General features: G+C 33.0%; 1 protein-coding gene across 1 annotated transcript in view; it reads left to right on the top strand.

Moving 5' to 3' along the window:
* The window catches only part of LRP1B (LDL receptor related protein 1B), a 1,919,366-nt gene that overhangs the window by 332,114 nt on the left and 1,560,685 nt on the right, over positions 1 to 26,567 (top strand). The window contains exon 2 of the mRNA XM_090279551.1: positions 23,768 to 23,890. Coding sequence (XP_090135677.1) covers positions 23,768 to 23,890 — 123 coding nt within the window. The remainder of the gene's footprint in view (positions 1 to 23,767; positions 23,891 to 26,567) is intronic.

The raw sequence follows: 26,567 nt of genomic DNA, 5'->3' as shown, positions 1-26,567 counted from the left end.
TATATGACCTCTTTGAAGAAGTGTCTATTCAGGTTCTTTGCCCACATTTTAATTGGAGTGTTTGTTTATTTGATGTTAAGTTTTATAAGTTCTTTATTAATTTTGAATATTAACCCCTTATCAGATGTATCAGTGAATATGTTTTTCCATTTAGTGGGCTGTATTTTTATTTTGTTGATGGTCTCCTGTGCTGTGCAGAACCTTTTTAGTTTGATGTAGTACTGTTTGTTTATTTTATTTATTTCTTTGTTTATTTATTTTTTGTTTTCCTTGCCTGAGTAGATATATCAGAAAAAAATACTACCAGAAATGTCTGTGATTTTCCTGTTTTGAGTCTAACATTTAAGTTTTTAATCCATTTTGAATTTATTTTTGTGTGTGGCATAAGAAGGTGGTCTAGGTTCAGTTTCTGGCTCATATATGTCCAATTTCCCCAATACCATTTGTTGAATAAACTACCCTTAATCCATTATCTGTGCTTGTTTCCTCTGTCAAATATTAATTGACTATAAAGGTGAGGGCTTATTTCTGGGCTCTTTATTCTGTTCCATTGAACTATGGGTCTGATTTTATGCCAGTACTATATTCTTTTGATTACTATTATCTTATACTAGAGTTTGACATTAGGTAGCATGAGTACTCCAACTTTGTTTCTTTTTTCAAGATTGCTCTTGCTATTTGGGGTATTTTGTGGTTCCTTATGAATTTTTAAAATATCTGTGCTAGTTGAATGCATTCAATCTATAGATTGCTTTGTGTTAATTCTTCATGTCCATGAACATGGTATATGCTTCCACTTATTTGTATCTTCTTCAATTTCTTAATGTTGTTAATTCTTTCTATCCACGAACACAGTATATGCTTCTACTTATTTGTATCTTCTTCAATTTCTTTCTTCAGTATCTGATATTTTCCTGAGTTCTGGTCCTTTACATTCTTTTTAAAATTTATTCCAAAGTACTTCATTTTTTTTGAAGCAATTGATAAATAGAACTATTTATTTATTTATTTATTTATTATTTTTATTGATGGCCATTCTGACAAGTGTTAGGTGTATCTCATTGTGGTCTTAATTTGCACCTCTCTGATGGCTAGTGAGGTAGAGCCATCAGAGGGCCTATGGTCCCTCTGTAGGTCCTCCTTGGAGAAGTATCTTCAAGTCCTTTGCCCATTTTTAATTGTATTATCTGTCTTGGTGTTGAGGCGTATAAGTTCTTTATATATTTTGGAGATCAAACTCTTGTTTGAGGTATCGTTGGCAAATATGTTTTCCCATATGGTTCATTCCCTTTTCATATTGCTGATGTTTTCTTTTGCTGAGCAGAAACTCTTTAGTTTGATGTAGTCCCATTTGCTTATTCCTTCCTTTATTTCCCTTGCCCTTGGAGATATATCAGCAAAAATATTGCTGCACGGGATATCTGAAATTTTTCTGCCTATGTTTTCCTCTAGGACTTTTATGGTGCCACAGCTTACATTTAAGTCTTTTATCCAGCTTGAGTTTATTCTGGTGTGTGGTGTAAGTTGGTGGTCTAGTTTTATTCTTTTGCATGTCCCTGTCCAATTCTCCCAATACCATTTGTTGAATAGGCTATTTTCACTCTATTTTATACTCCTATCTCCTTTGTCAAATATTAGTTGAACATAAAGACCTGGGCTTATTTCTGGGCTCTCAATTCTGTTCCATTGATCATAATTTCCATTTATGATAGTTCATTATTGGCATATAAAAATGCAACTAATTTCAGGATACTAATTTTGTATATTGCTATTTTACTAAATTCATTTATCACTTCTGGTAGTTTTTTTGTGGAATCTTCATGGTTCTCTATTTACAGTATCATGTCACTTGCAAATAATACAATTTTACTTCTTCCTTTCCAATTTGGATGCCTTTTATTTCATCTTCTTGTTTGATTGCTGTCACTAGGACTTCTGGTATTATGTTGAATAAGAGAGATGAAAGCGGATATCCTTGTCTTGTTTCTGATCTAAGGAGAATGTGTATAGTTTTTGCCCACTGAATATGATACTGGCAGTGATTTTGTCATATATAATCTTTATTACATTTAGGTATGTTCCATTTCCACTTAGCTGAGAGTTTTTATTATAAATGGGTTCTGGATTATATTAAGTGCTTGGTCTGTATATATTAATATGATCATATGGTTTTTATCCTTCATTTTGTATATGTGGTGTGTTACATTTATTGATTTGTGAATATTGAATCCCTAAAGTAATCCCACTTGATCATGGTGTATGATCTTTTGATGTATTGCTGTGTTCTGTTCACTAATATTTTAAGATTTTAGCACCTTCATCAGAGGTATTGGCCTATAATTTTCTGCTTTTCTAGTGACTTTATCTGCTTTTGTAATTAGAATAATGCTGGCCTCATAAAATAAGCTTGGAAGTCTTCCCTTTTCTTGAATTTTAGGAACAGGTTGAGAAGGACAAGTGTTAGATCTTCTCTAAATGTTTGGTAAATTTCACCTGTGAAGTCATTCAGTGCAGGGCATTTGTTTGTGGGAGTTTTGATTACTGTTTTAATTTCACTAGTTGTAATCTGTCTATACAAAATCTTTTAGTCTTCCTAATTTACTTTTGGAAGATTATATGTTTCTAAGAATTTATCTGTTTCATCTGGATTTTCCAATTTGTTGGCATATAGTTGTTCATAACATTTTCTTACAATCCTTTGTATTTCTTAGGTTTCAGTTAATTTTATTTATTCGGGTCCTCTCTTTTTTTGTGTGTGTGATTAGCCTGGTTAACGGTTTGTCAATCATGTTTATCTTTTCAAAGTACCAGCTCTTGAATTCATTGATATATTGTATTATTTTTTAGACTATTTTGTTTATTTCTGTTGTGATCATTATCATTTTTTTCTACTCATTTTGGGCTTTGTTTATTGTTCCTTTTCCAGTTCCTTTAAGTAAAATGTTAGATTGTGTATTTGAACTTTTTCTCGTTTCTTGAGATAGGCCTGTAATGCTATGAATTTACCTCTAGGACAGCTTTCTTCGTAACCCACAGATTTTGGGTTGTTGTGTTCTTATTTTCATTCATTTTATGGTATCTTTAGATCTTATTGTTAATCCATTCAATGTTTAATAATATGTCGTTTAGCTTCTAAGACTTTGTGTATTTTTCAGAGTTCTTCTTGTAATTGATTTCTTATTTCATAACATTGTGATCACAGAAAAAATTTGTTATGGTTTCAATCTTCTTAACTTAATCAAGACTTGTTTTGTGTCCTAACATGCAGTCTACCCTAGAAAATGTTCTATGTGCACTTGAGAAGAATGTATATTTTGCAGCTTTGGAATGAAATGCTCTGAAGATATCAATTATATCCATTTGATCAGGTGTGTCATCTATAGTCACTGTCTCTTTTTTACTGATATTCTGTCTGGAAGGTCTATCCACTGAAGTGAATGGGGTGTGAAAATCCTCTACTATGACTGTATTCTTTTGATCTCTCCTTTTATGTCTATCAAGATTTGCTTTACATATATAGGTGCTCCTATGTTGGGTGCATAAATGTTTACTAGGTTTATATCCTCTTGTTGTATTGTTCACTTTATCATTACGTACTGTCTTTTTTTGCTTTACTGTAGCCTTGGTTAAAGTCTATTTTGTTGGCTATAAGAATTGATACCGCAGCTTATTTTTTTCTTTCCATTTTTATGAAATATCTTTTTCTATCTCTTTACTTTTAGCCTATGTGTATCTTTTGTTCTGAAGTGGGTCTCTTGAAAACATCATGTATATGGGTCTTATTTTCTTATCCATTTATCTATCCTATGTCTTTTGATTGGAGCAATTAAACATTAACATTTAAAGTGATTATTTATAGGTATGTATTTATTGTCATTTTATTTTTAAACTATTTTCCTCTGTTGTTGTTGTTGTTGTTCTTCATCCCCTCCTCCTCCTCCTCCTCCTCCTCCTCCTTCTTCTTGCAAGCCCTTTAACATCTCTTACAATACTGGTTTGGTGTTAACAAACTCTTTTTCATGTTGGGGAGCTCTTTATTTTTTCTTTAATTTTAAATTATCACCTTGCTGGATAAAATAGCCTTGATTGTATGCCCTTGCTTTTCAACATGAATATTTCATTCCAATCCCTTCTGGCCTGAAATGTTTCTATTGATAAATTAGTTGACAGTATTATGGGAGCTCTCTTATAAGTAACTAATTGCTTTTCTGTTGTGGTTTTTAAGATTTTCTGATTGTCTTTCACCTTTTCCATTTTAATTATGATGTGTCTTGGTGTGGACCTCTTTGGGTCCAGCTTCTCTGGGACTCACTCTGTTCCAGGATTTGTGTACCTTTTTCTGTCTACAATTAGGGAAGTTTGGTGTTTATTTATTCAAATAGTGTCTCAATCTCTGCTCCCTCTCTCTTCCTTCTGGTATTCCCATGATGTGGATGACTTTACAACTTCATGTTGTCCCAAAGCTCCCTTAAACCATCCTCATTGATTTGTTTTGTTTTGTTTTGTTTTTGCTGTTCTAATTGTTTTGTTTTCTACTTTGTTTCTCAAATGCTGATTTGATCCTCTTTATCTAATCTACTGTTTATTCCTTCTAGTGTATTGTTTATTTCAGTTATTTCATACTTTATTTCTAACTGGCCTTTTCTTCTATGTATTTTTTTTTAATGCTGTTGAGATCCTTACAGTCATTACTTGGAATTCTATTTTTCATAAATTGCTTGCTTCCATTTTATTTAGCTCTTCTTATAGAGAGTTGTCTTCATCTTTCATTTGGAGCCTATTTGTGTTCCAATTTTGGCTGCCTCTTCATGTTTATTTCTATGTATTATGTACACCTGCAAGACTCTGATTCAGAACCTCTGTCATACACTGCATGTGATTGGCCCTGGACAACCTGCTTGTGATCCACTTGTACCTCCTTATCCTGGGCCTGGGTATGTGCAAAGGAATCAAGCTGATGATCTAGGCTGGCTTTTAACAGCATTGGGTCTTAAGGAAGGTCAGCTAAAGTCTTAGAGTTCCCAGAGATCTTCCTTGGCCTGCAGGTTTTTTGTTAGGCTTTGTCTCTGAAATAGCCCTGGCTGGTTTAGCTCAGTGGATTGAGCGTCGGCCTGCGAGCTAAGTGTCGCTGGTTCGATCTTCCAGTCAGGGTACATCAGAGAAGGAAAACTCTGACTCCAAAAAACCTCCGCTGCCTTGCGGCATACCTCTTCAGGGGAAAGGCTAAGGGAGTAAACCCCGACAGAAAATCCGGAGCCGGCGTCCCTAAGGCGGTTTGACGTTGTAGTCAACACCGGCAACTCCTGCGGCGCACCTGAAGCCAAGCTGTATTGACTCCGTCTTTCCCTTGGACCCTTCAGCTGCGAAGAGAGGGGGGGTCTGCTGCATGGGCAACAGCAGACCCTCCATATCACCCTGCCCAGGCTCTGTAGCTTCAGCTTCACTGGAGAGGACACTCCAGCGTCATCGCAAGATGTCAATTCAACACGGGAGGAGACAGATACTGTGTCACTCCCGAGTCGGACTGCACAGCCATTCTCGGCATGCAGATAGACTCTTAAGAAGCTACACCATCGTCTTGAGACGGACAGCTGCCGACGACGACGGGGGATGTCTCTGAAATAGCCTCCAGCTGTCTCCTCAGCAGTAGGGTTTAAGCACCACAGGGTGCGGTGAAAGGGATTTCTGTGGGTGGAGCTGTTGCTTCTCACCATCAGGCTGATGCTGCATGTAGGGGAGCCCCCTCCTCAAAAATATGGCTTCTGCAATATTAGGAATGAATGAACATATGGATCAGGGTGGCTGGCCATTCAGCTCTCTCCTCAGAGCCACCAACCCCAGATTCTCCTCATGCATCTCTAGTCCACTCTGCTTTCCCTCTGCCAGAGCCCAGAGTAAGTGGCTGCAAGTGGAATTTTGTGTGTTGGCCCTTAAGAAGCTGTCTGTGTCTCTAATCATCTCCGCCTGGGGGACAGAAACCCAGCTGCTTTTCACAGGCCAGATATTATCTGTGTTCCTTTCCTGGTTCTGGAGCTCTAAGCTGGTGTTTAGACCCCACACTTCTTAGGGGTAACCCCCTTGGCCATTGAAACATTCCTCTGGAACTTCAGCTGCCACTCATTGGAGCCCAGCAAGCCCTTTCTCAACTCTGCACTTCTAACCAGTCTTGATGTGGTGATGTGTTTCTTCATAAGTCCTTGGTTATAAGGCTTCTCTCTAGCTAGTCTTCAGTTGGTTATTCAGGATTATTTTTCTATAAGGTAGTTGTAATTTCAATTTGGTCGTGGGAGGGGGTTAGTGTAACCTTCACCTACTCTGCCTCCATCTTGGATTGCATTATTTTTAAAATAAATTGACATTTCATGTATTTCTCAGCTTTTTAAAATTTGTAATACATGTTGATTTCTTTCACATTTTAAATAAGTTTTATTTTGGTATCTAATTTTGCACTTGTAATTTTGTATTATTTTCCTTAAAGAATGTCCACTAAACTAGAGCGAACAACATTGTATATGCCTCTGGTGGGAGCTGATGACAGATGCTTAGATTATAATGAAGATGGAAAACCCTTTAAATTATACATTGACCTACATATGATATGGTTTGATATTAACAAGGAAGCACAGACATTCTGGGCTGGAGTTTCTCAAACTCCAATGTGCCTATAGATGACCTGAAGAGTTTTATAAAATTTTGATTTTTATTCTGCCCTCAGAGATTTTAACCAGAAACCAGGAATGAATTTTGTTTAACACACATCCAGTATGACTCCAAAGCAGATGATGCCCCTAATGACACTGTTAACTGTTGATTTTTAGTTAGTAAGGGTTTTCATTATTCAAGCGATTTGGAGTATCTCTTTCAAAACTTGTGCCTTTCTATCTTTTAGCAGCTGAAGTTGATTTATATTGGTAAACAAGAAATATTATCTAGCCCTAACTGGCATGGCTCAGCTGGTGGAGCATTGTCCTGCAAAGGAAAAGATCACTGGTTCAATTCCCGGTCAGGTACCATACCTGGGTTGCAGACCTGGTCCGTAGTCAGGGCGTGTGCAAGAGACAGCCAATTGATGTTTCTCTCTCATATTGATGTTTATCTCCTACTCCTTCTCCCACTCTTCCCCTCTCTCTAAATTTAATTAATTAAAAATAAATAATTTCTCAATAGAAAGTCTCTAAATATAATAAATATAATATTGTAATATAAACAATATGTAATAATGGAAATATAACAAGGTTGTCTATGTATAAACAAGTGAATTTGTTACATGTCAACATGAATAGTTTTGGCTTAGAAATCTCATAAATTAGTTATAGTGTTGAAAAGGGGAAAAATAATTTATATATAAATTTGTCCCAAATTTAAATATATATAGATACATATGATATACATATAGATAGTTCACTGGATAGATACTGCATGATTTTGAGAAGTAACCTCAGGATGTACTTTCTTATTCCAAAAAGTAATTTTTCACAATAGGTCTACAACAAATATATTAAAACTGAGTTAAGAAACTTCATCATTATTTTAAAATCAACTTTATTGAACTATAATTTATATTATATTATTCAGAAACTAAAGATATGATGACTTTTTTTAGTTTTTGAATGTACACATTAAAATTTTAAAAATTAATGAAAATAAAGAAATGTTGGAAAATTATGTAATAGAAGTCAGTTGCTCAAAAATAAGATAAGGCTGTTAAGTAATGAAGTTAATGTATTTAAATGAACCAAATCTAGTAAATTTTCACTAAAGGAAATTTTGAAAGAATGGAGAAAAACATTTAACATCCATTTGAAAGAACTGTATTCAAATACAAGAGTATTAGGAGTACTTCAAAGGTATTCTTAGCTGATACTTAGTTTTCTAGAGGAGGAACATCAAGACCAAACCTGGGAGTCATTTTCCCAGGAGAAAACCTTACGATTTTTTTGGAATCCAGTGTCTTGACCTCTAACTTCTATAGCTTTTCTTTTTGGTTTCAGTTACACCAAACTTCTTTGGGATGAAATATATTAAACTCAATATTTAAATTTATGTCCGTATAAAAATTCACCAAATTCACAACATTTTTACTTATTTAAACTAATGGATCACTCATGCATGTGTTGTCTACAGTTAAATTATAGATTTGGCCACTGAAGGAGCTATTTTAGACACTGACAGAGGTAAGGAAAGGAAAACATATTTACCTCTATTGGTCACTGCCAATACCAGAAATAGACAGATATTTTAAAGGAGAAAATAAAGTAACTTAGATACTTTATGTATTTACAAGAGATCTTAGCATGTGTCCTGAGTTAGGTGATATGCTGAATGAAGGAATGATACTTTGAGTATTATAGGTATAGCTATTATTTAGCAGATTCAATTTTATTTTATCTCTTAAATAATAAATGTTGTTACATCATAGTAGAAAATAAAGTTAGGAGGTGGTTAGGTTAGAAATTGCAGAAGTGGAACAAGGAAAAGAGTGTGGGCTACCAGTACTTTAGAAGTCCATTGGGAGTGACTCCTGTTACTAAAATCAATATTTTTGTTCTATTTCTTCTATGATTAGTCAGGTTAGGTATGAGTAAATATCCAAGTCTGCACAATTTTTATCAGAGAAATAATACTTACAATTTAGTATATCAATAAACATATGATACCATTTTATTTTATTTTTTATTAGATTTATTGGCATGACACATTGGCCAATGTGATCGCATAGGTTTCAAGTATACATTTCTATAATACATGATCTGTATATTGCATTGTGTGCGCACCACCTAAAATCAAATAATCTATAGTTACATTATAATTGGACCCTCTAATCTTCTATTGTTATTTTAAATAAATTATGTGAACAAAGTAAAATTTAGGTTTAGAGTTTTGAGTTTTAGTCTTTTCTGAACATAATTATTTAATATTTTGCTACCATTGTCAGTAGGGTCTTTTCATTCTGTTTATGAGGGGGCATTGCCATGCATTTCTAAAAGTTTGTCCCAAGCCTCAAATCTCTCAAAATTATATAGTCTTTTCCCCAGCCCCTCATTCTAAATTTTTGGAGTGATAGAAAATATCTGAAATAAAACTGAGTAAAATTCTTGAATATTTACAGTAGACATAAAAGAACATGAATGTATTAAAAATAATTGTATTAGAATATTTAAGACATTGTTGAAAATAATATCAGCTAAGTAAAAAAGAGATTCAAACTGAAAATGGATGAATTCAAATCTTTTGGGAGGAATTAGTGTACATATAACATATAAAGAAACTGAAAGTTGTCCAGACTTTCCCACACCATCACCACCAACTTATATTCTTGTTTTAGAGTCCACAAATTTCAAACTTATCACTCACTAGTAATAAAACTAATGCATTAAATACAACTACCCATTATAATTAGTCATCCTCAAATATTAGCATGTTAATAAAAACTTAAAATCTACAAATCAACTTCCATTTTCTAGTCAGGAGCAGATGGACAAAAATATCTGCTAGACATAAATTTTTTTCTTGTCAGAGAAACAGAATAAGAGTTGAATATTGCTTTTGGTAAATCTAGTCCTTAAATTTTCATTTCCTACTATCTGTATTTGTATTAGTTATGTGTTTTTTAGAACAAGAGAGAGTTTTTCTCACTAAAGGTAATGCAAATACATATAGAAGGTAGAGAATGAAAATCTTATGTTTACATTTAGGACTTACAGGTATTCAGAAACAATTATAAAATTAGATTTGCTTTGAAAACAAGAATATCTAAACAGTCCATCAGCCTGGAGAATAGAAAGCAATTGGAGCACAAAAGCTTCATTGTATATCTAGTACAGATATTCTTGTTAGTAATAATATTAATAGCTAACATATTTAAACTACTTACACTTGCCAGATGACAATATTCGGTGCTTTATATACAATATTCTATTTAGCCTTTCCATAAATTCCATTTACTAGGTATTACTATTTTCCCAATTCCTAAATAAGAAACCAAAATGAATCTAAGTTCAGTAACTGGACTGGAGTCATGCTTTTAGCATTTTCCCCATATCTACTCTTATTACACATATTTTTTTTAACTCTTATAGCTTCAGTTCCAGTCACCATCTTTCAAAATCTCTTTTATTCTTCTGATCAACCACATAACCTCCTACAAGTGGAAAGAGGACTAGATTGTTAAAATTACTGTCATTCTTACCAGGCAGAGTTTTTGGATTAGACCACTTGTTTGGCTGCCTTGGGTCATGTGCCTCTCTCTGATCCAATCAGCTATGACTAGAGTAATATGATCATGTGACATCAACTATACCAGTTATGAAGGACCCACTTATAAAAAGCTAGAAAAGCGGGGGTGGGGGGCTGGTGGTAACTTCTTCAAAGAATTGAATGATTTGCAGTAATCTTGAGTCTTGATGTCTTGGGAACTTGAATTATTCAATCTTTTCTCCTATCTTTAGAGAAGTATTTATTTCCCTAAAATCTCCTTCCCACCGCTTTAGTTCCTTCCTATACTTTTATATATTGAAAAAATATTATAGTTAGGTTGAACTTTCTTCATATACTGTATTCTAGCTTCCCATGAAGGATTAAATTTTCCTTTATTTAAATGTTTAAGTTTTTAAAGTTTTAAAGTGAATCACAGCACTGCTACTATTTAAATATTGAGAAAAAATGTTTTCCTAAAGTATTTAATAATCATCCTATCATAATTAATTAAACTATTTATCAAAGTTACATGATATTTACATATAAAATTCTAGCTCAAAGAAATGATAAATAGCCTTGGGAAACAAGAGCATAAATGTATATAATGAATAATAATAATGTAGATAATTAAAGTATAATGATATATTGTGTTAATATATCTCTTTAAAATTGCAAGAATTAAAATTCATCATCTTCCTTGAACATAGTACATAGTTTGGGAAGTTCAAAAAATTAACAGAAACATCAGATGGTAGTTATTTGTATATTTTCTGTAAGTCTTTGTTTCTAAATATGTTTTTATGTCTAATTTGTTTTTTAAAATATATTTTAAAGTAGTTCAAACATTCAAAATACCTCAGAAAAGTCATTTATTCATAATAGAAGATACCCACTTTAATTGTACAGACATCAAAACTTATTCCTAAGTAATATAAATTAAAGCACAGAATCCTTAAAATTTGCTTTTTTTCTCATGTTTAGTTACACTTTTACCTTTCCAATAAACTGCTAATTATCTCTGAAAAGATATATATTATGGATATTATGCATTGAGATTTTGTTTCATGAACAATTGGTATCACTTGCTGTCCTTTCTTCTACAGAACACAGATTTTTCTTCTTTTATTTAGACCTTTGAAAAGCCAAATGTCTTAAAATATACTTATCCACTCCTTAAATAACAAGAAGAACATCTAAATCACAAGTAATTTCCTGATTTGGCTTATTTTAATGGAAAAAATTTATGATAAGAAAATGATCTTAGGAATAATTTTTATTATTTACCAAGCTCTGGGAGAAAAAAATGTAAATATGTGCATCAGAGACTGAGGATTCAAATCCTACAAATTAAAAAGACTGTAGTGTCTAGATGTTTTGACATACTGAGCTATGTATAAGTGAATAACAAAATAGAAATCTTTCTGTCTCAGTGATTAGATGATATATGACTTTGATGTTACTTTTGCACATATGCATATATATGTAATTTTAAATATATCTTTAAAGATACATAATTTACATATGTCAAGGTTATGCATAAATATATAAAGATGAAGTCCATGTATAAAATGCATTTAACAAGTACCTACAGTGTGTGCGTACACATGCGTGTGTCTGTATATTTTTAAAGAAAGTGTGATGAATATTAAAGTGAACTCCAGCTTTAGGATTTGCCAAAATTTTCTGTGCCTCCTCTTTATTAGATTACACTTTGTACTTTAAATATATTTATTTTGCTGCAGTAGAAATGTCAAGGCATTAAATGAAAGAAATACTTCATTTACCTATCAATGTTGATGGCCAAACAATATCTGAATATTGACTATATAATGTTCCAGTCTCTGTTGAAGTAATTTGTGTTCCATCATTAACTCTTGGATTCTCTAGGGAGCATTTTTTCTGTGTGATTGTAAGTACATGATGATAAAGGGCTTGGCAATTGTCTGATGGTAGAGGCTGGGCAAGCAGTATTGGGCAGAGCTTCCCCAAAACAGAGGAAGTATTTTGAGTCCTCCTCCATCTTTTAAAAAGAAAAAAAAGCATGTGAGAATGTTACTCTTTAAAAAAATTTTTTTTTAACTTTTTTTTTTTAAATCCTGTGGGAGCTTTCATTGGGAAGTAAAGTAGCAAGGTTTTTCTTCAGAGTTCTCATCACAAAAAAAGGTGTAACTTTGTGTGGGGCCTTATTGTGGTAATCATTTTGCAATATATACAAATGTATTATGTTATTATGTTATACACTTGAAACTGGTATAACGCTGTATGCCAGTTATACTTCAATAAAAAATTAAATTTGAGAATAAATTTGCCACTTATTTAAAACCTAAATTTTCTCAAAAACAAAATATCATTTATATGGCAGCCACCGAAATTTCAGGTCAGGCCCTATAAATTTTTTTTGAATTCTCTCTTCATTGAATCTCTTAAAATTAGCATTACAAAGAACATGTCTGAGGTAAAAAGAAATACAAATATTTTAAATGATACACTCTCTTGGACTGACAGATTTAAAAACATAATAGCAAGTGTAGGGTAAGGTGTGAGATAAAAGTAAGGTGTACACATTTTGACACTGTTTGGAGGGCAATTTCTAAAAACCAATTTGTGAAATCTCAGTTTTACTCAGTAATTATTTGTTTAAGTAACAAGATAAATGCCCAAAGATTACCTACAGAGTTGTTTATTGCCACTTTTAACTTAACTCTTACTTATTTTTGGACATTAAGATATCTCCCCATTTTTAAAACTTTAAAATATACGGAGATTTTATATAATGGTCTACCATGCTCCTGTTAAATTTATTATATGTAATTAGACTTACCAATAGGAAGAATTAGCAGAAAAATTTTTTGAGTAAAAAAATGAAGACAATGTACTGAGCAATATAGTGAGTACTTAGAAAAACAAGTTTATGTGTATTTTATCTATATAGAAAAGTCTATAAGAATGTTTAAAAATGCAGTAGTTACTGTCTGCAAGTGGTGAACTTCAAAAGATGTGCTTTTTAAAACTGTTTTATTTTCTTATAATTAAATATAACCTATGCAATTAAAATATCAGATCTTGAAATAAAGAAAATAACTATAATACATATGCTGGTAATATGACTTGATTTGTTAGATTAAAGTCTACTGTTTCTCAATAATTCCTTAATATTTTTGTGGGGGTGGGGGAGAATAAGCATTGGTATAATGTGAAAAAAAAGTATACATTTATATATCTCCCTGAAAACATTATGAGACTTGATTTATATTTCTTTAGGCCCCCATAGCTATGTTGTCTAATTTTCTATTAACATTACAATATTACATTAGACCTTTGCTTTGATAGAGTAGTAATTACTTTTATGAAGATTAAATTCTCATGACATGTGTCCACTGTAGAGAAGTATTTAATTACCTGGGTTACATTTATGTTTACGAAAATCTTTGAACTTTTGTTCATATTTCAGAATTACCCTAATAACACAAACCTGCCTAGCTAGGACCCTTGTCCTCTGTGATGTTAATTAACAGAGATGCTCTTTTATAGATCTGAGAGTCAAACATTGACTTTTAGGTATTAGCCAGCAGATGGGAAAGACTTGAGAAAAGGGAACATTTGAGACCTAGTTTGGAAGAATGAGGTCAGTGCTGTGTCGGCAGTTTCGAGTAGGATGAATATTAAAGGTTTCTTTAGTATGTCTGTAGTGCACACACATATATATATTTGTGGGATGTTTTGGATTATAAGGATTTGAAGGTACTGCTGGCATTTAATGCCTAAAGGTCAGTGTTGCTAAATATATTCTCAATGTGAAAATTATTACTCTTAAAATGCCAGTAGTCCTCAATTTGTGGAAAAATTCAATTAGTGGTTATGTGAGCAGGCATTGCGTCAGTCAGGTAAGTATTTTTGCCCTGATCTTGCCACTTTCTAGCTGGGTGATATTAAGAAAGTCATTTAACTTTCTAAAGAGTCTGACATCTCATTTGTAAGATGCAAATAACAGATTTTTATAAGTATTAAATGGAATGCATAAATTATTTAATGTAGCCTGTAGTGCAGTGATCATTCAATAACTTATCATTAATAGCATTATTTCATTATCTCCCACAAAAATATATTTTCAAAATTTAGCAACTTAAAAATATGAAAAATAGGAAATCTTACTGATTTCTTACAATCTATTTTTTAGCCAATCTTTGACACATAAACTAAACTTCAGCTGTATGAATAACTTGGTGTGTCATTAATAAGTCAGGTTTTTCTTTATGTGAGCCTCCTTTTGTTTAGATTGCTATTTTCCACCTGGTCAACTTGCCAATCTTACATCCTTTTATTGAAATAATTTTAAAAAAACACCTTTCCTGAGGAACTGATACGTGTATCAGTTACTTTTGATTGGTAGTAATATTACCCAACATACCATGGCCAAATAATAAGGATATTTATTGCATAAAGTAACACAATTTCCAGATATTAGTGAGATATGCTTCAGAGACACCTCAGATTAACTCACAGTATCACGCAATACCCAGGTGCTGAATACCTTTCCACTTTGCCATCCTCATTGTGTTGGCCCTCATCCTCAGGATTATTTATCCTCATGCTCATAACATGTCCATGGCTGCCCCAGACTTCAACTGCTGCCAACCTAAAGCAATGCAAGAGAGCTCGTCCTCTTGTCTTGTCTTTTTATGGGAAGAATGCATTTCCCACGGGTATCCTAGCAGACTCTCTAACTCAGTTGTCCCTGGTCAAGGTTAGGGTCCATACCCTAGCTGCAAGACAGACTGAGAAAGCAAGCATGTGGTTTCCCCGCCTCTATAGTGGGAAGTGGGATTTTTAAAAAGAGATAAAAATAGCTGTTGGGTAGGTGACTAAAAATATTTTCTGCATGCCCTATCCCCATCATGACCTCCTATTTCAGCTGTCCACAACATGAGCTGCTCCATTTCCAGATATACTGATAATAGCACCTTCTTCACATGATTGTAAATATTTATAATTTTTCGTACCCTTCAGCAACTTGTGGATAGAAATCTTGTCTCATATTCTCAGTGACAATTTTGGTTCACATAAATGAGTGTTAACTGAATTATTATGTTTAAAGTTGTTTAAAATAGAAAAAGAATGATTTAAAATATATTTAAGAATCAAAGTAGGAACTTGAGATAAGTAAAATTATAGTCTTTGAAAAGCCATTAATGATTAAAACACAGCATAAAGACTAGGAGATCTTGTATTGTCCCTGAAAAAGCCAAAGCCTAACCATCTGCTTCATATCTCATTAAGCCTAGAGATAAAAAAATAGATAGATGTGAATTTTGCTACTTCTTGGAAGATTGGATGAAGATCATACAAAATTTAGAGATGAGAATTTGCAAAAAAATGTCAATAATTTAGGCTTTTTTTTTTTAATTTAAGAAGGATACCTGTCAATTTTTTTCTCTTAATAATGTGTTAAATGAAAAAATTCTGAAGATTCATTTCAGTGAGCTTTTGAGAAACAGTAGGTAAAATAAATAGAGCATTTCTATTGAAATTTTAGAAAAGAACACAGAACTGCAAGGAATTAGTCATGATAATAAAAACTCAGATCAACGACATTGAATGTACCAGTTTTATTCCACTGAAAAATATACCTTTTGCCTCTTGCTAAATAAATTACAGGGTTTTTATCCTGGTAATTTAAGTTTTTTCTTGGTAGAGAAGCAGTTTCAAACGGGTCTATGCTGAGTGCTTCATAATTTTCCATATAATTGCCTGAATAAAACAGAAGCCTATCAGTATTTAAATGATCAAGGGGGAAAAAAAAAACCTATCTTCTTAAAAATTAAATGTCAGCTGGATTTGAAATGTTTACAGAGATACTTCTCATTTGTTCATTATGATAGAAATGATAAATGAGCAAAGCTTCTTTCTGGGAATAATGTATTTCTTTAAATTTTTGATATTGTCTTAGTTTTATATAAGATGTTTTTGTAAATACAAATTACCATTTGCAGCACTAAAAACATTGGGACATTGGGTGCCTAATGAAGCATGGAATGATGGCAAAATTGGTAACCAATAAAAAGCATAAAAATGTACAATTAACTATAATTTCCTCATAATAGAAAGATGTCACATTTTTGCACTTTCTCATCTCATGAAAATACACATACACACACACTTCTCAATTCATATATTTCCCACTCGAGGATGTCATTTATTTGAGCATTTATGGTGTTTTGTTTGTTTTGTTTGTTTTTTTAATAAAACTATCATATGCTTCTAGGCATTATTGCTGGCTTTAGGTCTATGCAGATGTATTTTCACTGTCATTTAATATCAAAGAGAAACAAAATGTGTTTTATTTAAGTATAGTGTTGAAACTTACAGGAACCAATTTAGGAGAAAGGGCCTTTAAATTAGTGGTAAAATTGCTAGCAGCTTGCTTGTTTCCTGCTCATTTAATCAGACTTACATAAGTGGTATGTGAGTTGTGCAATGGAGTCTGGTATTAGTTTTCTATTGCTGTTGTAACAAATTGTCAAAACTTTGTGGCTTAAAGCAATACATGTGTTTTATCTCACCATTCTGGAGGCCAGACATCTAGTGTCCAAACGACTAAGTTCTTTTTGGAGGTTCTAAGTGAGAATTCACTTTCTTGCCTTTTCCAGCTTTGAGGTGCAGCCCGCATTCCTTGGTCTTGGCGCCATCCTCAGAACATACCTTTTGCTTCTGTGATAATGTCTTCTTTATCTCCCCTCTCACTTCCCTCTTATGACAACTCTTGTAGTAGCTTTGGGCTCCCTGAATGATCCAGGCTAGTGTACTAGTCTCAAGATTCTTAATTTAATCACACCATACCAGTCCCTTATGTATCTATTTTCAGGCTCTGGGAATTAGGATGTAAACATTTTGGGATTGCTGTTATTCAATCCACCACAGGGCTTTTATTTAAACCTTTCAGTAGTCTCTATTAGTCACATGTACATATTATGTGAGTTTGTGAGCACATATGTCTGTAGTTTGAGTAATTAACTTTCTAAATATCACTAATGACTCAGCATGACAATGGGAATTATTAATTAAAAATCGTATTACCACTGAGGTATGGATACTCTTCATTACTAATGCCCCTCTAATTTAAGCCTGGGTAAGTTTTTAATAAAGGATTAATTTAACATAGATAAATTATTCCACAAATTATAATCCTATTGTAGATCATAAGGTTTGTTTTTCAATAATCCATGCATTTATGGAGATATATGAAGTCTGACAAGAAAGTATCCAGCCATGTAATATGAAAAAGAGAGATAGTTATTGAAGATGATACAATTTACAAGAAACATTGTACATAAGGCAAGAATGCCTCAGTCCCCTTCAAAGTAGGACCCTGGGGACCTCACACAGTTCTCTCAATTGTCATCAGCTGCCCCATCATATTTTCCTGAATCTCATAGATAGTCTGAAATCTCTTCCATTTCAAAGCTAATTTTAGTTTTGGGAAAAGCTATATGTCTCAGGGCACCAAATCTGGGCTGTCTGGGGACTGAGCCACCTGGGTGATTTGATATTTCACCAAAAAACTCTGCATGAGATGTGATGCATGAGTGGGCTAGTTGTTGTGATGAAGCTGCCAGTCACCAGTTGCTCACAGCCACGGCCTTCTGAGTCATCTGAATAGTTTCTGTGGAGGAATGTTTAGCTCAATGCCAAATTTGATGCAGATTTGTTGCTCTATTCACTCATTTTGAATGTGATGGCCCCATAATACATATGCTCGCTCAATGGTATCTACCATCCCCCCTGACTAGTATAGTGACGTCGTCATTGTTCATACATGTACATTCCAGCCCATTTTTCTTGGCTGCCAGGTCACATCAATGTCATGTAAGCCATTCTCATTGTATTAACAATAGTTGGACTTTTCTGGACAGACCTGGTATTCCTTGGTAAAGTGAACCACCAGATTTTACCATATTTTAGCTACCTTCTCCCACACCAATCTCCTGAAATGTGCATAATCCAAATATATTTGGTATTCCTATTAAGTATGAACTTAAAATAACGAGTTTCATTTTATCTTACACTTACTATGAATGTATTCCTGAAGGAAATATATTTTTAAAAAACTATCATTAATGTATTTGCCTAAATTACCACTGTAGAACCAGCTATTGTAAAAGTGTAATTTTCAGTGTAGTCTTTAAGAGGCTCTGGAGACTAACATTGAATGTCTCTCAAGTTTGATTTTTAGTTTACATGGACACTTTAATTTTATATGGTATAATCTTTACTACACAGGGTATTTTATTTTAACCATGGGAGAACTTAGTTTTATTTTGGTGATTAACTAAATAAAGCAATTCATTGTTCTGATAATATAATGCAAAATACTGTTTATTTCTTTGGTTTTGCTCCCCACACTCCTTTCTAAAAATAATGTATAATTTTTTAAATATTTTTTTTAAATTGAAATCGGCTGGTTAGAGTCAAATATGAGGTCTAGGACAGAACACTCTGCCCCCCAGGAACTCTTTATCTAGTAGCTATAATACACAAAGTAAAACAAATTATGAACTCTTTGGTGGTTTGAGTAATGGTGATAGAACCAGTGATGGAGAAAGAAAAAGTTTGTGGGGAAAGGTAGATTAAAAGAGGTAAAATATCACTGGAATTTAGAAAAAGACTATGATTTTGTTGTATGGGAAAGAAAATTCTAAGCAAAGAAATAAATAGTATAGACAGAAATGATATTTTTAAGGAAAGTGAATGGAACTGTATGGAGAAATAAAGGTATGGGCCAAATGGTGAAAGAATAGCAAAAGAAAGCTTTGGAGCAGATTATGAAAAGTTAAATGGAATTCTGAGGAATTTGTTCTTCATCTACATTTGCATTTTTCTGGTGTAGGAGAATATGAAGGAAAAAAGTAAGGTATTTCCTGATACTTGATAACTAATGTTGTTTCTTTATTTTATATGAGCTTTATTAAATCTTGAAGATTAATTGGTAATATACTGTGTAGGTCTCTACAAGAATTCTGTTTAGATAATGAATTCATTGTCTTTTAGCAGTTACAAATGTTATATTATAACTAACCATTGTATGCTTAACAATGAGCTATAGATATAATAAATAAAAATTGTTCACTAAGTTCTGAAAAGCTGTCACAGCATATGCCTCATATACAGCTGATGCAAAATGTTGTAACTGTTTTTAATTTAGAGAGGATCAATATCAGACTCCTCAAGAATTTAGATATTAAATGGGGACTGCCCCTCCTTTACCTTTAATTTGTAATTAGCTATGAGAATTCATTACTTATATTTCCTTTAAGCATCTCTGTAGTGCCCCATTATGTATTAGTAGGCAGACAATTTGTTAATAAACTAACATTCTCATCAGTGTCTAAATAGGAAGTCAGCTTCTAAGGGAGATAGCATAACATTATTATAAATAAATTATAAAATACTCAAGGAGTTGGAGGATGCATAATTATTCAATAGACCCCTATTGACAGATATTAGTTTTAGTATTTGATTTTGACAGTTACTTATTTAAAAAGATCAAAATTAGCAGTTCATCATGATATTAAAATGAAAAAGGTAAGTTAGCTGGCCTGTGGCATCACATGTCTATTGTTTTTCAGCTAAGTTTATCTGTATCCCACTTCTAAAATAGTATTATAAAGTTTTATTAAAATAAGTAGTTAGATGTTTCCTTGTAAGTGCAGCAGGATTATCATACTAATCTTTTCTCATGCCAGAATGAATCCAAATTCAGTAAACTCTATAGGCTATGGTTGTCCTAATCTTTTGATGTCTTTTGATTGCAAGAGTCCATTATTACAAAGAGGTAGACATGGTACTAGCTTTGATCTTCTTCCTTAGGGATGTAAGTGAAACTGCTCGCTCTTTCTCATACGCTTCTTGTTTTAATTAAAGTGTATAACATTATGTTTCACACAATAGGAAGACATTTAAAATAGGATTAGTTTGGCTATCTCAGAAGTATAGCATGAAGCATAAAACAGGATAAATGAAAAATGTACCTATACACAACATTTTTAGTTCCTGATTCAAGAAACTCAATCCAGTGAATATATTTTAAAATAAGCACTTTGAAATACTGAAAATCCAGTTATTTTAATCCTGTAATCAATGCTTTTAAAAATTGACCCTGAAATAGAATATCTGGTTGAAAATAAATAGGTGGGTTGCAGGAGGCTATTATTAATGGCATTTCTTAGAGGAATAATATAAAACTGTCCCAATAATCACAACAGTAAGAATTGTTTTTAAAAGTTGGAGCTTGCTTTGTGAACTCATAATATAAACTCATTAGGTAGATCCCCTTAGATTTATTTTACCTCTGGAAAAAATAAAGATTATTTTTTAAAATCATAATGGAGTACTATATATGTCTACATACATATGAGTAACTACTGAGGATGGGGTCTTGCGTGCTTCCCAAAGGGATTTTCTTCTTGGGTTTTCCCAGAGGATCCTTCTGTATTTATGGCTTAAGGTAGGTAAGCATTTTGACATTAATACTAAACAAAATGAACAAAATACTCAACTGTCCAGTCTTAGCTGGATCTTCTTTTGCCCTTAGGAAAAAAAAATGCTTTCTCAAATTCCTTTCCAATTTCCCACAGCAATTATTTTAAATCTTTACCATTCTTTCCAATTCTACTTCCTCAAATTTCAGGTCTTGCTTTTCAGTTCTTTGAGAAAATCCAACCATGTAAGAATTCCTTACCTTTCTTCCCTATCAGCTAATAATTTAGCTATTTAATTTTTCTATTCTTTTAATTTATTTTTGGTTCTTATTATTGTTTAGGTTCTTATTTCAGCCCCGTGGATTTTTCTTATTAAAGTTTTCTACTTTCATGTCCTCCTTGGGCCCCCAGTCTCTCTCCCTTCAGGGGCACCTTTCCCCCAGCCTACAAGTCCATGTCACTTTTTCAGAGCTCATCATACTCAAATTTTACTACTAGTTATCCCCTTCCTCAGTCCAATTATTGAAATTTTACATGGTTTTAATACATTTTCTTCCCCTTGCCCTTTTCTGTCTCCTTGCTTGACCTAAGCTTAATAGCTTAATAGTCTCTCTCTCTCTCTCTCTCTCTCTCTCTCTCGCTCTCTCTCTCTCCTTCCTTCCCTCCCTCCCTCTCTCCTCTCATCTCTCTCTCCTTCTCTCCCCACCTCACTTTAATTTCAGCTACATCTATTCTCATGTTTTTATTGTTTTCTTACAGCTTCAGTTCTGTTCTGTGTTTCTAGTTTTAATTCTCCTGAATTGCAGGCTTTGATGTATCACTGCGTAATGCATATGTATTCTTGAATGTCTCCCAAGTACCTCATATTCAGGATATTCCAAAAAAGTCATACATTTGGGGTCTGAATTCAAGATTCCAATGGGTAATGAAAAGGTGAACAAGGTTTGACTTCAGTTCCCTCATCAAATACCCTTGTGCTACTCCATTTCACCAACGCATTTACCTATACAACCATCCCCTTTCACCTACATCATTGCAGTAACACTCTAGTTGATCTCCAGCATCCACGTTCACTTCACTGTACTCTATTTTCAACACCGTAGCCAGAGTAATTCTTTTAAAAAGTAAGTTAGATAGTGTCTCTACTACTCAGAACCTTCTAATGGTTTTCTGTCTTGACTTTTAGCAAAACTCAAAGCCTTCACCCGCCACCCTCAAGCCCATATTTCCCGCATCCCTGACTTCACTCCTTCCTCTTTCACTTTTTTCCCAGCCACTGTGCCCTCCTCAGTATTTCTCATTTTGCTGAACACCCCCTTGCCTAAGCATAGAACGTTTAGCACATGACCTTTAATTCAAGTGGATGTCACTCTCAGGTCTTATAACCTGAATGTTATCTTAATTTAGTAAAAATATTTTATTTGTCTCAAATGCATTTTAGTAGCTATTGCCTTAGCAATTTTGTTTACACTGCCCCTTGTCAGGACCATCCTACATTTATTTTCTATTTATTCATATCCTACCCATCTTTTAAGTTATTTTTACATTCTTTGTATTGTCCCCTTGTGACTCTACCTATGGTCTCTCCCATGAGCAGCTATTTTTTAAATCATTTATTTGACAACTTTTTGCATATGAAGTATATTTGTACTGCTAGATCTGTTGGCACAGTAGTCTACTGGATCCTTGAAGACAAAGACTGTGACTTTTACATCTTAGATTCTATAGCTCCAATTCTAGGGTCAAATATAGAATATGCTCAAGAACATAACTGTTTAATGAAAAATCAACAATAATTATGATAGCAGTGGTGATGAGTGTGGTATTGATAGTAAATTTATTTTAAAACATAGTAGGGTAAGATAATATTAATTTTCAGGAAATATCTATAGTTTAAAAGTGGAAAAATATAAGTATCTACTTGTGTCTATAGATTTAAGATGTGTTGTATGTTTGTAATATATATTTATTGAAAATTATGTTGGGGTGGGAGGAACGAAGTTGAGGAAGAGAAAGAGAAGATATACCATATTTTGTCAAACTATTATGTGGAAGATAAACCATCATATTTTAATTGCTAGAGTAAAAGTGCCAATTTAGCTATAGTCTAATACTTCCATATCACTTAGAATTTTTATTTGATATATATATATACGTATATATATATATATATATATATATATATATTCATTAATGGATTTTTAAAAATGTGAATCACTTCTGTATGTACATAACAAAAGTGTGATATCAAATGGCTAAGGCGCTCCTGGCACTACTTCACATTCAAATGTCATTAATTGTAAGAAATAGTTATTTTCCAGTCAAAATATAAAAACAGGATATGTTATTGAATGGATTTACAGAGTATAAGAAAGTATACTGAAAATAAACAACATCTGATGAGTTTATTAGGACTTGAACAATGGTGATAGGTCTTAAATATCCTGAAAAAATAGAGGAAAAATAATGGACTTTTGACTACAACCAACTGTAGAAATCGAAGTTAGAACAAAGCTTTATGGAAGTTTACTATCAAATTTTCTGTACAGTAACAAAATCTATCACCTGGAAAGTCACAGCATGAAGAAGAAAATAGTATGAGATTGGGTATCTAATGTAGAAACATGAAGCTCTGGTATTAGGATGGGAAATTAAGTACTGCACACTAAAAGATGCAGTTTAGGTACAATATTTAACTATTATTACAGGTTTTTCTTCTCTTGGAGCAAAGGAGGAATGAAAATTTCTGTATTAAAAACTTCTGCTTTGGGTCACCATCTATAAAATCCGCTTGTTGGGATATCCAAATGCCTTATCCAATATGACAAAGTCTCTAGTCATAAAATAAACAGAATGCCTAACTATTTCCAGAATAGTGTGAGACCACATCAAAGTCAATTCTATCAAATTGGTGTACTTGAGCTAAATGGCTCAAATTAAGAAAAATATTTTGGTTTAGCTCTGCTGCTGAGCAGAAAATGGGGATTACATTTGTGTACCTTTTATATATTGCTTTCTCATATTTCATCTTAGTACTGATCCTCTGTTCATGTTCAGATCATTCATATTTTATTTTGAAACATTTTCATTTTCAGATCAGCAGTCGTGTGATCCTGGTGAATTTCTTTGCCACGATCATGTGACTTGTGTCTCCCAGAGTTGGCTGTGTGATGGGGACCCTGACTGCCCTGATGATTCAGACGAGTCTTTAGATACCTGTGAGTAGAAAGGTTTTCATGCCATTTGGATTTACCTTACATGTGAAATTAAATGTCAGTTGTTTTCATGGATAACTGATGTTGTAGTTGATTGTTTCTTTTTTTTCAGCTAGACTAAGAAGCTTGAAAACTTTCATGAATGTTTCCTCTAAAATGACTATGAGAATGAAAGCATAAAGTGCAGTTTAATAGTGTGAATTGACTCATTAAGGGAAAAAAGCAAGTTTAATTATTTCAAAGTGATTGTGTTACTACTAGAAAAAAATGACTTGAAGGGGAAAACAAGCCTTAGTACTAAGGCTTAGTACTAAAAACATAGTACTAAAAGAGAATAAGACCCTCTCCAAAAATTTCTCTCAGACATTTTGAGACAGAGGAGCACATAGAATAATAAAGTAATCAAGCTTTAGCTCTTTTATTATTTCTATTAATATCATCGGACATGGCACATTATTAAACACAATTATTGGTACCATTTTTCATTTTTATATATTTATTTACATAACTTACAGACAGGACCAATATAAATTTTGATACAAATCTTACCATTAGAAAGCAGAGACAATCCTTATTAATATTTCTTGTATTTGCTACTGTTTTAAATGTTCTCAATATATGGGTACTTTTATATTTGCATTAATTGCCTCTTTACTTTGAACAGGTCACTTCTTCCACTGGAAGAGGTTTTAGTTCTTTACTACATTTGTAATTTTTACTAATTTTTTTAATTCTGAAAACCTTTATAAGATTCTCCATAGAAAAGAAAAGATTCCCAGGCATGATAAGAGGAAAGATAGGTTAATAGAAAAAAAACCTCTAATGTATAAATCCAATGTGGCAAATCCACACAAATGATGAATGGCAATGAAAAAGAATAAAGTACTCATACATGCTTTATGGGCAAACCTTGAAAACGTTATGCTAAGGAAAAGGAGCCAGTCATAAAAGACCACATATTTTACAATCGCATTCACTTTAAAGATCCCCAATTAGCAAACATATAGCTATAGAAAGTAGATGATTGGAGTGGTAGAAGGCAATGAGGAATGATTGCTAATGAGTAAGGGGTCTTTTATTGGTGTGATCAAAATATTCTAAAATGGGATTGCAGTTATATTTGCACGATTCTGTTAACATATTTGGAAACATTGAAGTTTATATACTAAAGATATTGTTTGTGAATTTTATCTTAATAAAGTTTTTAAAATGGGAATAAATCTCAATATTATGAGTATGGGTATAGATGGCACAGTAATGTGAAAAGACAAGAATAATAGATGCTCTGGTCATAATTATATATATATATGTATGGATTATTTTAAGCTTTAACTTCTCTTATTTAAGTGTCATCTAGGAGTTATTTCCTCATTAGCTGGAAGGATTCTCATAGAATAATTAGAATAAAAGTTTACATTTTCAAGTTTCAGTACCAGAGTGTTGCATTTCTGTCCTGATCTTCCTAACAAATTCCTGATGAGAAAAAAGAAATTACAGAGACACGAGATGTATTTGTGGTATCCATATCCAGGAAAGCTAGGTTGAAGGAGAAATGCTATGGGGCGGTGTCCTTGGCACAATGCAAAAGCAATTGAGAAAACAGTGACTGGATAGCCTCCCTTGGCAGGAGTTCCCTTGTGCTGGTGAAGAATAGAGAATGATGGCGTTCCCTTTGTGCTTAAGAGCGAGATGAGTACAAGCATCAAATGGGAGAGGATTTCTGGTACAGAATGGGAGCAAGGACCTGGATGGTCAAAATTAAAGCCCAGAGAGAGGAAACCTCAAAGTAAAGGTCAAATTTCATAGATGACAGACTGAATTCCTGCTTCTGGAACTGGCTGATTCCTAGCAGGGCCACCTCAATGCAGCAGAATATGTGTTGGCCAGCTGCACCCACCCTGGCTGATTAGGCATCTACTCTGAATGATCAGTATCTCTATCACGATGATTGTAGGCACCACCTGGGTTTGTGGAAAAGGTAGGCCCTTCAATTCACAGAGATTTCAGACCTGAGTAGACTAAGGCCTCAAATTAGAAATCTCATGTAGGTTAATTAAAAATATAGATTTTTCTGCTTATTAATTTTTTAAATGAAATCCACACCTAGTCAAGACATTTTTGGCAGTTTTTTAAGTATATAGGTATTTATTTTCTTCTCTGATAACATTTGATTAATTGGATTTTAAAATATTTCTTTATTTTGCCCATTCTTATTCTATCCTCAAACATCAAAATTTCTCAGTATCCTTAAAGGAAACACTAAAATTGATATTGTTAAATCAATGTAGACATTGCTATGACAATAGTTTTTGTAACAAAGACAGAGAAATAACTATCATTCTACTTGGGTATTTAATCTGGACAACATATTTGGATCTACATTTAATTAGCCTGTTTCAGATCAGTGGTTTTGGATAATACCAATTGAAATCTGGACATACATAGAAAAGAAAAACCCTATATAAAATATATCAGACTTTTCACATTAAAATTTTTCAAACCAGTTGTTCACAGTAACTATTTTTTCTAATCATAGTGCTATATAACATGTTGTTTTATGACATTCATTTCAATCATCACTGATCTACATAAAACAGTAGCATTATTTTATAATTGCATGAGTGAACATGTTCAATGTGAAAGATAAATACTAGAAATCAAAAACCTTGAAGACTGATTC

The sequence above is a fragment of the Furipterus horrens genome, unplaced genomic scaffold (genome assembly GCF_987537825.1).
Source record: "Furipterus horrens unplaced genomic scaffold, mFurHor1.1.pri manual_scaffold_1, whole genome shotgun sequence".
Lineage (NCBI taxonomy): Eukaryota > Metazoa > Chordata > Mammalia > Chiroptera > Furipteridae > Furipterus > Furipterus horrens.
Note: the sequence above shows the minus strand (reverse complement) of the source record. Positions and strands in the feature narration are given on the sequence as shown.